The sequence below is a fragment of the Aulonocara stuartgranti genome, assembly GCF_965226115.1.
Source record: "Aulonocara stuartgranti genome assembly, chromosome: 15".
NCBI classification, from domain to species: domain Eukaryota; kingdom Metazoa; phylum Chordata; class Actinopteri; order Cichliformes; family Cichlidae; genus Aulonocara; species Aulonocara stuartgranti.
Genome location: NC_138951.1, coordinates 13,575,932 through 13,587,970, shown reverse-complemented (window position 1 = coordinate 13,587,970; position 12,039 = coordinate 13,575,932). Strand labels below are relative to the sequence as shown.

Genomic DNA, 12,039 nt, shown 5'->3' with positions numbered 1-12,039 from the left:
AGTTCATACACAAAAAAACTGCATCGCATAAACAACAGAGTTTCTTGTTGTTGTTGTTTTTTTTTAATTGATACCATCTTACTACTCTGGTAATCTGGGGAAAGACCCCCTAACAGTAAAATGGCCACTGTTAGCATTAACCCAGATGTAATTAACACTGCCTGTGTTGTTTAGACAGTGGATCAAGTGTGGACTCCTACATCCTCCATTTTCACTCTTCTCTCCTCTCTGGGCATGCGAGTCCAACAGATGGTAGGGAATTAAGAAGGACTGTTCAGTCCTTTAACAACCCTCCTCTCCTCCTTCACCACACTGCCGTTTAGATCTAGCATTCTGTCATAGCTGAAGCGCAGCTTTAAATGACCCCCTCATTTAATCATAAAACATGTTTTTTCTTCTTTCCGAGAGGTTGAATAGTAAAAGCTTTGTCACTCTGGAAATTTTGGAAGGCATTTGACATGAACTGAGGGAGATAAAAATCTTCAGAACAGGCACCTACTAGCCTCTTTAGCAAAACCTGGCTGGATGCTGATTAAATACGAGAAAAGGCCATCATATTAAACAGGCACTTAATCAGGTGAGGGTTAGGCTGCATGGTGTTAATTAAGGCGGACTCTGAAATGGACCGTGCTGCCAGAAGCATGCTGTTGCCTGAAGGGTCTGGTGGGACACCACTGCTCTGAGCAATCACGGTCTCTTTTTGTCAGACTTGATAAAGTAGTCAGGCACGGCATCATATTTGATATTTCGTGCAGTCGCAAGCTGTGATATTTTTAACCATGCTCGTATCTTGGCTCCAGAGATGGCGGGCAGTGTGTCACTTGGCTGGTATGTCGCGTTGTGGTTTTGAGTGAACATTTTTTTGGATGGGACTGTCAGACATTTTTTGCTACAGTCATTTCCAATTTAGGTTCTTGGTCTTGTTATGTGCTGAATTTTTAAAAATGGAGGGGAAAGTAAAACAAATCTTTGTAGGTAAACCCTAGCATTCTGGCAGCAACACCAGTAGTTTGTTTGGAGCAAACAGAAGATGGACTAGATAGTTGGCACGCGCTGCCTGGGCATATTTGAACTGCTTCACCAATTTAGCTGTGTAAACCAACTGTTTACAAAATCTGACTGAGATATAAACCTCTTGCTCTCTCCCCTTCTGCCTTGAGATTACAATTCATCAGCATTAAAGGGTTAAACAAGAAAATAGCATGAGCGGAGGTTAGCAATAAAAGAAGTATTTGAAGCGAAAAGATCACTTAGACATTAATAAAAGCACTATGTAAGGTCAAAATGGAGGTTTTGTCAACATTAAAGCATCTGTCAATGTATGATAAGGGCACCTTAATAATTTTACATCAGTACTAAATCAATATATATAGACATCAAACAGAGTTCTGCTCGCATTCTCATGATTCCCAGTGGACCCTCTCTTTCAAACCAAAAACCTCTGCAGTGTAGTCCTTTATTCCCCTTTAAAGTGTGCTTAAATCTACAATAAAACCATGAATGTGCTTTCACATAAATCCAGCCACCATCAATGAATCAGTTACCCAGGGGTCCTTGTTGGAAGAAGCGAGTTTTACTTCCCTGTGACAAAAACCTCATTTAAAAAAAAAAAATTCCACACGGCTGCTGCTCTGTTGCTTCAGCATGTGGAAATGCAATGTGAGAAAGGGATTAAACCTCTAATGCACAAAAGAAAAAGGGGGAAAAAAATAGCAGTGACGGCACTGGCAAAGCCCTCATACATTCATACTCTGAGCAATACTCACACACGGCTCTGTGAAATACTTAAGAGAGCAACTGGGGAAGGCAGAGGGACGACAAAGGGGATGAAAGGGAGGAAGAGCCAGGCTGAAGGGGGGAGGGATTGGGGCAGAGAACAGGCAGGCAGAAAGCGAGGAAGAGACACGGAGTGGAAAAGTTACGGACGGAGAGAGCGACGGCAGTACACTGAGTCGCAGTCACCCAAGGGTTTTTTTTCCTTCCCAAAATGATGTGAATGCCTGCTCTTCCCTCTCTGCTAGGAAACCCAGAAAAGCCATAATATGCCCCATAAATCACATATGTCACATTTCTGTGTTTTTTCCACTCTAGTCTTTTTCTTTCAAGAACCGAACATTTGCACAATTCTCAGTGCAGTGACTTTCATCACCCAGGGTCTCATGTAAGACGCCACTGCAAGAAATACAGCACAGTGCAAAAGTTTTTGGCACCAACTTTTGGAAAGCTGGTTTCAAATGCTACTGGGATTTTTTCATATTCAAAAACACTAAACACTTACTCAGTGTTTTAGTGGCCACTGTTTCACAGGATCACCTTTCTCAAGTACACTTGCTGAGAATTTCTCACTGAACTTGGCATTTAGGTTGTTAATAGCAACTTACCACAGTTTCTTGTGGATTTAGGCAGCATTAGTGTCTGTTTTCCTCACTTCATGCAGTCTCACGCTGACTCAAAGATGCTGAAATCTGGGCTCTGTGGGACCCATACCATCTGCTCTGGGATTCCTTGTTATTCTTATTGCTGAAAATACTCCCATCAAGTCTGGCTGCATGTTTAGTGTTATAATATTAAATTAATATCAGGCGTCTACCTAATGGTAGCGCATGATGAATGAGAGCAGAACTGCAGCACATGCTATATTGCAATTTATTTGTCAGTGTACTAAAACTAGCAAAAACATGACAATGTAGACAGATTTTCTTAGGCATCAGAAACATCTGTAAACTGTTTTCTTCTTGGAAATGTTGGAATCGTCTGTTATTTGTCACTTGTTGGAATACATTTGCATTATTTTAACTCCAAAATCTGGCTAATGTGTCTCTGCTTTTGTGCAAAAACACAGAAAAAGAATTTGTAAAAACAAAAAAGTTTCTAATATGAAACTTTAGCTTTAACAGGGAGATCTAGTTAACCCGTCTCCAGCATTATCTTCACACCAGCTCGTCAAAATATGACCAGTTGGTTATTTTTGTGCAAAACCACAGTTTTTATTACCTCTTCTATCTGCTAGCTGAATGCATCATAGGTGTTGGTGCCAGACGGGCTGGTCTGACTATTTTAGAAACTAATGATCTACTGGGATTTTCTCATACAACCATTTCTAGGAATGATAGAATAGTCTGAAAAAGAAAAAAATCCAGTAAGTGCCAGTTCTCTGGGCAAACATGAAAGCATGGATCCATTCTGCCTTGCCTCAGTGCTTCAGTCTGCTGCTGCTGCTGGTGGGGGGTATTTTCTTGGCAGAGTTTGGGCCCTTTAATACCAACTGAACAGTGGTTAAATGCCACAGCCTACCTGGGTGTTGTTGCTGACCACGTGCATCCCTTTACGACCACAGTGTACCCATCTTCAGATGACCGCTACCAGAAGGATAAAACGGCATGTCACAATGCTCGGATCATCTCAAACTGTGGCAGTGAGTTGACTGTACTCAAATGGCCTCCACAGTCACCAGATTTAAATCCAATAGGGCAGCTTTAGGTTGTGGTGGACCCACAATTCAATTCATGGATGTGCAGCTGACAAATCTGCAACAACTCTGTGATGCTGTCATATCAATATGGACAAGATTTCTTAGTAGCACCTTGCTGAATTTATGCCATGAAGAATTAATCTCCTCTGAAGGCACAAGAGGGATCAATCCAGTACAAAGTGTACCTTTGTATGTTTAAGCCACTAAGCATGAACATGTTGAAAGATTGTGGCTACGGGGTTTAACTGTGTGGTTCTGAGTAAACATGCCTAGAGGAGTCTCCTTTTGTGTCTTGTTTCCGGAAAGGAAAAGTGCTTGCTCCAGTGTTTCAATCAACAAACGGTGGAAAGTGGTATTGATCTTCTGAGTCTCATCAAGTAATTAAACATCGAGCAATTAAGTATATTTTTCTAAATTGTTATTCTAAGTAATGGAGCTGGAAGTGACAGAGATGCTCAGCCATTGTCAGTGAGCTCATATTTGTCTGAGCAGGCAGCTCGCTTTTGTTTTCCACACTGGTTGGAATTCAACGAACAATTATGTACAGACATTTCCCATCAGTGTCCATACTTTACACGAGAATTTAAATCTCGGCAGATTAAAAATAAATGCAATATCTCTGTGAGCGGGCCTGTGAGTGAGATCGCACGCCCTGATTGAAGTTTAAATTATAAACCATTCCGGGGATTTTTTTAATAACAAAAGAAAAATCAAGAGACGATGTGGAGACGTAATTGTTAAAAAAGTTTAGAAATGCCGCCATTTATCTGACAGCAGAATCTGAGACTCTAATGCTTCCACAGACGGTGCAGTCAAGCAGCACAAATACATATAAAAAAATGAAAGAAATGAATAATTACCTCCTTCTTCTATCAAATCATCAAACCCCATGGGTCCGCGTGTGATCCGAGGGCAGAGTGACTTCAGCTCCAAGAAAACCAAGAGCTTCCCTCTCTCCTGCTGACATTGTGACTCTGATGCTGACGGCAATGCTGTGGGGATGTGTGTTTGTTGGGGTGCATATTTTTACATGTTGTGTGCGTGTGTGTTGTTGATCTGTACCTGGCATCTGCAGTGCAGTGATGCATGATAAATAACAGGTCATTCCAAATCTCATTAAGCCTAATCAGATGTATATGATATATATAAATAGTGGAGTTTCACTGTCCATAAGCAGCCGTGGTGATTGTGAGCACGTGTGTGTGTGTTTATGTGTGTTTTGTTTATAGGAATGCTGCAAAGAGGATAGCTGATAGCTGAGGTGAGAAGAGAAAGAGAGATGTCGTTTTTCATGGCGCTACATTATCAGAGGAATTATGGCATTATGCACAGGTGGAGAGCCGGTGTGAATACTGATGCAGCGAAAATGAATATATTTGTATAAACACACACACAGAGACAGACATGCACTCAGCAGCTTGCTCGGTGGAGTTTGCAGTCCACCTGATTGAAATGAGGAAACTGCATGAAACTACGGCAAACCAGGCTTGCCTGTAGGAAGCTTGCACATTGAGGTCGGTCACTGTCTGAGAGCGATCTCCTTCATGTGCGTGTATTCAGTGTCCGCACGTCTCACTAATTGGTTCTCGCATGCATCTTAATATATTTGCATGTTACTCACGTATCAAGTTTGAGAGGGGGGGATATGCAGAGATGAATTAAGATATAAAGGACTGGAAAGGAAGATGTACTGTGCAGAGGTAAAATGCAAGTTGTAAATTGAAAGACAATTGTTTCTGGACTGGTACATTTAGTGATGGTAATGAGCAGTGTTTGATTTCAAATGGTTATGTGGGTGTTTGAGTGAAAGAGAGCGAGAGAGAGAGGAGTGGGGAGAGAAAAGAGAAGGACAAGGAAACAAAGGTTTTGGGCATCTTCTTTGAAACCCTTTCTCTGCTGTATCTGAGTGTCCCAGGGGTTTGAGATTGGTTCCACTTAAAGCACTTAAAACACCCCACAGGACCTGTGCTTGGCTCTGTAATAAATATCAAGATCGCTCTTGGATTGTTTTTAAATTGAATGCAATCTGCCAGAACTATGAGCCATCATTTCATATTTTTTCCTCCTTGATCTTTGCTTCCACTTGATGCCAGCCTCGTTTTGCTTCCATCATAAAGGGATTTTCAGGAATAGTTCTGTTTCAGAGTCAGAAAAAGATCTTTGACTTATAAATCATTTGAGCCAGAAAATATCTGATATATCACAGAGATCAAAAGTTAAGAGATGTGGGAAATATCTCCACAAATGATTTTAAGAATGCTACCCATTCATTAGGTACACCTATTCAACTGCTCATTAGTGCAAATACCTAATTAGCCAATCATCTGGCAGCAACTAAATACACTGAGGATTGTAGACATGGTCAAGATGACCTGTTAAAGTCCAAGCTAAAATAAAAAAGAGGAGGGGGCGATTAAAGTGACTTTGAACATGGCATAGTTGATGGTGCCAGATGGGCTTATCTGAGTATCTGCAGAACTACTGATCTAGTGGATTTTTTTCCCACACAACTATCTCCGGGGTTAACAGAGAATGGTCTAAAAAATAGAAGATATCCTGGAAGCAGCAGTTCTCACTGCTTGAAGGCAACAGCAACTTAAATAACCACTCATTACAACCAAGGTATGCAGAAGAGTTGAAGCACTGAAGCATTAATGGGCTACAGCAGCAGAAGATCACACTTAGGTGTCACTCTGGGCATTTAGGAGCTTTAAACTAAGGCTTCACACGGACCAAAACTAGATAACATGGGAAAAGAAATGTTGCCTGGTCTCAGTTTCTGCTGCAGCATTCGGATAGTAGCGTCAGAATTTGGTCTAAACAACATGAAAGCATCAATCCATCTTGAATCAACACTTCAGGCTGCTGGAGGTGGTGTAATAGTATGTTGAATATTTCCTTGGCTCAGGCCAATTGAGCACTGTTTAAACACCACAGCCTACATGAGTGTTGTTGCTTACTGTGTCCACCCCTTTATAACCACAGTGTATCTATATGTTGATGGCTGCCTGCAGCAGGATAATGTACCATGGCACAAAACTCTAATCATCTCAAACTGGTTTCTCGAACATGACAATGACTTCACTGTACTCAAATAGCCTCCACAGTCACCAGACCTAAATCCAACAGGGAAGAAGAACAAAAGATTCACGACACGGGTGTGCAGGGGACAAATCTGCAGCAACTGTGTGATGCTATCATGGCACTGACTGTTTCAAGCATTCTGTTGCCACAAAGAATTAAGGGAGTTCTGAAAGCAAAGGGGATCCAACTGGTACTAGAAAAAATCTACCTAATAAAGTGGTTCAAATAAAGGGGTGGATGGAGAAGTCAAAAGTGCAAACACAGCAGTATGCAGAACTGTGTTTATACTATAATACATGAAATATCCCATTGTTACTTAAACAATACCTCATGTAGACAAACCTGTCTTCTGTGACCACAAATAAATACCTGTTGCCGATAATGTTTTTTTTTTTTAATCTAATTTTGCCATGGATGTGTACAGACAGCTCATCATAAAGTAGTCTGGCATTTATTCTACTATCCTAGCTGCTGTTTGTCAATTGTACTCATACTACATGGATTTCACCGTAGCATGTCTTCCTTGCCACTCTATTATCACATTTACTTGTAAAGCAGACATAATAACATCACAAATAACAATCAAAAGCCCTATGTAAATTCAGAGGTCAGTCATAGTAATTATCATGTGAATGTGCGACTCCACTCGGCTGTGCAGAGCTTTATAGAGAGTTTCAGCTCAGTAAAACAGCAAAACAGAGCAACTGTACTCTTTTGGTTCAGTCTCACCCCCCTCGTCGCAGCATTGACTGACACTGCTGCTCTGTATCAGCAGGAGGTATAAAATGCAACTGTTTACTAAAGGTTTATGATATCAACTGGAAATGGGGCACAATTTCACAGCTCATTTCAGCTGCCCCGTAAGTCAGCAAAGAGTCTTTTACTGTTTATGCAGGTTTAAAACCTTTCATATTTCAAAGCTTAGAAAATATTTGCCACTGAGGAAGATACCCTGCTTGTCTCCAGTGCATATTTATGTATTTGTGCTTAAGAAACTCTCCATATTTTTTTAAAAGGAAATAAATAATTTGGACGAGAATAAAATCTTTATGGGTAGCGCTTTCTAAGACAGCTTGGTAATCAGATGGACAGAAGGTAATAATAATGAAATAATGTGTTATTACCACTTAGTTACAAAGTACTAATAACCAAGTACTGTAATAGCTTGTATCGACAGTGGCTATTGTGGTTATATATGTCTAGCTGGGGGTTTTCTTGCGTGTTTGTTTGTTTGTTTGTTGGCTTGTTTTTAAATATACTGACTTTCAAGTGGTCGTAACCTGATGTGCTGCGATAGGTCTAGGCTGCTGAGGGCCTTCCCATGATGCATTGAGTGTTTCTTCTTCACTCACCTTTTGTAATCACTGTGTGCTTACACACCACTCTGCATTTAATCATTAGTTACTATTAATCTCTGGCTCTCTTCCAGGCCTGTTTTCCTTCCTTCCGTCACCCCCAACCGGTCATGGCAGATGGCTGCTTCTGCCAGAGGCTTCTTCCTGTTAAATGAGCCTTTTTTTTCTTCTTCCTATTGTCATCAAGTGCTTCCGCAAAGTTTAATTGTTGAAATGTTCTTTGTATAATTGTGGGATCTTTGCCTTACAATATAAAGCACCTTGAGGTAATTGCTGTTGTGATTTGGTGCTATTTAAATAAAATTTAATTAAATTGAATTTTATTGATCATTATTAAGCCTACTTTCTGGCCCTTATTGCACAGTTAAATATAGTCCAATGTTACTTAGCTATAACCATTGTTGAGTCAAGATGTCATTTGGTAATTATTTAGATATTACTTCATAATTTAGTGTTATAACATTCTGTTTCCATATAGTACCTTCTTGTGTCCTTAATTCAATATTACCACATTATTACCAAGCTCTAATAGAAAAGTCTTCCTCTTTATGCTACAAATAGCTTAGGAATAAACAAACAGCTCAAAATCTGGCATTTCTTGAAGGTAAAGGCACAAGTTCATCTGTTAAGCTTTTCTAAAAATGAATCATCACTCTCCTGTCACACATCAAGCTTGTGCTTAAGCACTCCAATTTCACTTCACATGCAAAGCTATGAAAAGTGAACTAAAAATAGACTTCCAAGTAGAGAATTTTGATAGATTTTCGAAAACAAGATGTAAGACTGTTATTCCCAGAAGTGTATTTCACAGAACATCTTTGTAGCCAAGACGATTAACTGAAAAGACAGTGCGCACCGCAGTTTGACCCAAAAGAATAAAGAGTTTGTCAATGGAGGAGTTGGAATGTGATATTGACTGATTTTGGAATGGGGGAAAAAATCAAGTAGTTTAGAGGAAAGTTAAAAGGTCAGTGGCAAAATTTAAATGAAAAGGTATTTAAAAAAGAAATAGCATGCTCGGAGATTTAATTTGAATTTCATAAATTCTGCAATGCCACAGCCAAACTAAAATCAATCAAAGAATATTATCCATGGAATAAATGCATTCAGAATGTGTTACATACTTTTTAAATTCAGTGCAGTGGACGGGGATTGAATGTGAATAATACTTATATAACTTCTTTTTTTTTTTTACATAAATTGCTAAAATAACTTGATTCAGTCCAACAGCAAGTCTTAGTCGGCCAGCAAACGAATGATTGGACGTGACAAACTTTCCGTTCAAAGGAAAGAAAATAGTACTGACTGTGTTTAAAACTCCTCCTCGCTATTCAAGAAATAGAGTAGTGCAGTGACAGAGTCTTTTCCTAGTGAGTATTTGTCACGAACACCACACACACACACACACACACACACACACACACACACGCACACTGCTGCCACTGGGAGAGCAGATATGGCCCTAGCTGTTCCCTTTTCCAGGAAAGCATTGGGGATGAAAGAGCGCAGAGATAGGTCTCCCATTCTCTGATCTACTGCTGCCTTTGACATCAGCAGTCATCAACTCCAAAAGAAGAGGAGAAAAGGGGGGAAAGAAAAAAATCATCAATCTTCCCTTCACTGCAACCACACATGAACTCCATCAACTCTGTCTATTTTTCATTCCGTTTCTGCTACCAGGAAACTCTCTCTCTCTTTTTTTTTTCTTTGCTGTTAGAAGTAAGATGCATTCCTTTACCTGACCTCTCACCATTTATAAGGCTTGGTATAAAGTGCACAGAGAGCACACGCTTTCTCCTGCTTCTTGCCTTCATGTATGAAGTGGATGCTTCACAGCGCCTATAGAGCAAATATAGGGAACCAGCAGCTCGGCAGCCTCCTGCTACGTGTCGAGCTGCACTGAAGGCCAGCTCATTTTCTCTGGCAGCAAGCACATTCACAAAGATTCTATAGCTGCAAATACTTTGCGGTCTCAGAGTAACTCCTCTCACTTCCTTGCAGTTTGGTCATCCACGACTTGTCAAATAAGATCACCATAGTGTATTTCAGCCTGTGTGGGACCGTGGAAAGTGGATCTGCGATGAGCTGAGCGTGGAGTGTGTCAAACTGTGTGGACTGACGGCATGAAAAGAATTCATGTGTGCCAACTGGAGCGGTGGAGATAAATCACAGCTTGTCAGTGTGTGAGAAATTTCAGCTCCAGCGTTTACGCCCTTTGATGACTTATTATGAGGGTTATATGCATAGCTGTCTTAGGTGTTTTTCAGTGCAACCCTTTGTCCTTTGTACTTAGCATGTTACACTGAGTGTGCCAGAGAGAGAGTCGTCCTGTCTGCACCGGTGCCCGTTTTGCGCTCCCTCTCTCTGGGGGAACAGGCACACCCATCAGCAACCATTAGTCTTCACACTGACGTGGCGCCCTTCCACTGAGAGACTTTCCCTGGCAGAGCTTTCTGATTGCCTCAGACAGTGGTTGGATATTTTTACTAACAAGCTGAGACACTGTGCCATTTGTGTGGGGCATTTACTGCTGGCTCTACTCCTAATTCATGTTGTAGTGACTTATGACTAAAGCAAGTCATCTGAGACTTCACACAGTTTCTTATGTCCCTGCACAGGTGAATTAATGGGGAGATGAAAGGTTGTGTGGACAGAAGTATCAAGTGGTCTTATAAAATGTCTAATAGTATTACCCTCCTGTTTGCAGACCGATGCAGCCCTGATGTATGATGCCGTGCATGTGGTGGCGGTGGCAGTGCAGCAGTCGCAGCAGATCACTGTGAGCTCTCTGCAGTGTAATCGCCACAAGCCGTGGCGCTTTGGAGGGCGTTTCATCAACCTTATCAAAGAGGTATAAGGTCACTGTTTTCAGTGTGCACTCCAGCTTGACCTTTGACCTGTGGGATCTACTGAACATTGTACCTTTCTTATTGTGTTATATGGATTAGCGCAGTCATGTTTGCAAGCATTTTATGTGTGCATCTCTGGAATTATTTAGTTAACACATGTGATACAGTTTCAGTGCAGCTTTCCAATCAGCCTTTATTGGTCCAGAAAGCTGTGGTCATTTATCACAGAAACCATATAAGCATCTTAAATAAGTTTATTATCTAATCATTAATTCTAAATAATCTTTATAAAAAAAATGAATCCGCAGCATTATCCACAGTAACTACATTTTTTGTTGTTTGTGCCATTGTCTTTCAACCACACTTTCTCAGTGCATATCTCCACCCGTGTTTATATCAAAGGCTCTGCATGCCTCCTTAACTCTAGTCAGGGTCAGCCATTTGCTTTGTTCTACAAAGCTCTTTCATTCTCTGGATGGTATCATTGCAGGTAATTTTCAGAATGAGCCATTGTAGTAGCTGGTGCTTCCTCCCCCTCCTGTGTCTGCTATCACTCCCCATGCCCGTCTGTTCCTCCAATGGCTTTGAAGTGAAACTTCAAGCACAATGAACCACATGCATAATGAACTCTTACCTGTCAAACCTGCTTCTGTTCTCGCTGCTTCATTGTTTCTTGTTATGTTGTTGAGATAGACAGTAAGGGGAGAGCCAGATGGAATTCATAATTGGGAAAGAAAAACTTTTATGGTTAGGGGTTGGATTGATATTGCTGAGAAAGGCAATGTCTTAAGGTTAATGGAATGACTGCGTTCAGAGCTGAGGATTTTAGTTCATCGTGCTGTGTATTTCTATCTTTAGGCACACTGGGATGGTTTGACAGGACGTGTCCTTTTTAACAAGACCAATGGACTGAGAACCGATTTTGACCTAGATGTCATCAGTCTGAAGGAGGAGGGGCTGGAAAAGGTGTGTCACTCGTTGGTGTAGCTCATGCTTGCAGTCATGGCAAAAATTAAGTAAGCCCTCTTTCGATTCTAAGGAATCGCGTTACAAAAAAATAACTTAAAAGTCTTAAAATGATACAACATCAGATGATCTACAAAACATTAAATATTACACAGTGTCATTATTTATTTTTAAAATTAAGCCAAAATGCAAAGGTGGTGTGTGAAAAACTAAGTACATTGTTACTGCTTCCACAGGGATTAAAAGGGTAAGGAGCAGCCAAGTGCTGATAATCAAATGGACTTGATTGATTGATCATCAGTAAGTGTGAGCA

The 12,039-nt window shown here is 40.7% G+C and overlaps 1 protein-coding gene across 3 annotated transcripts in view; it reads left to right on the top strand.

Annotated features, from left to right (window-relative positions):
• LOC309689913 (glutamate receptor ionotropic, kainate 2-like) overlaps positions 1–12,039 on the top strand; it is a 64,587-nt gene that overhangs the window by 30,396 nt on the left and 22,152 nt on the right. For all 3 annotated transcript variants that reach the window (XM_082506613.1, XM_082506614.1, XM_082506612.1), the window contains exons 7-8: positions 10,619–10,762; positions 11,619–11,726. In XM_082506613.1, coding sequence (XP_082362739.1) covers positions 10,619–10,762; positions 11,619–11,726 — 252 coding nt within the window. The remainder of the gene's footprint in view (positions 1–10,618; positions 10,763–11,618; positions 11,727–12,039) is intronic.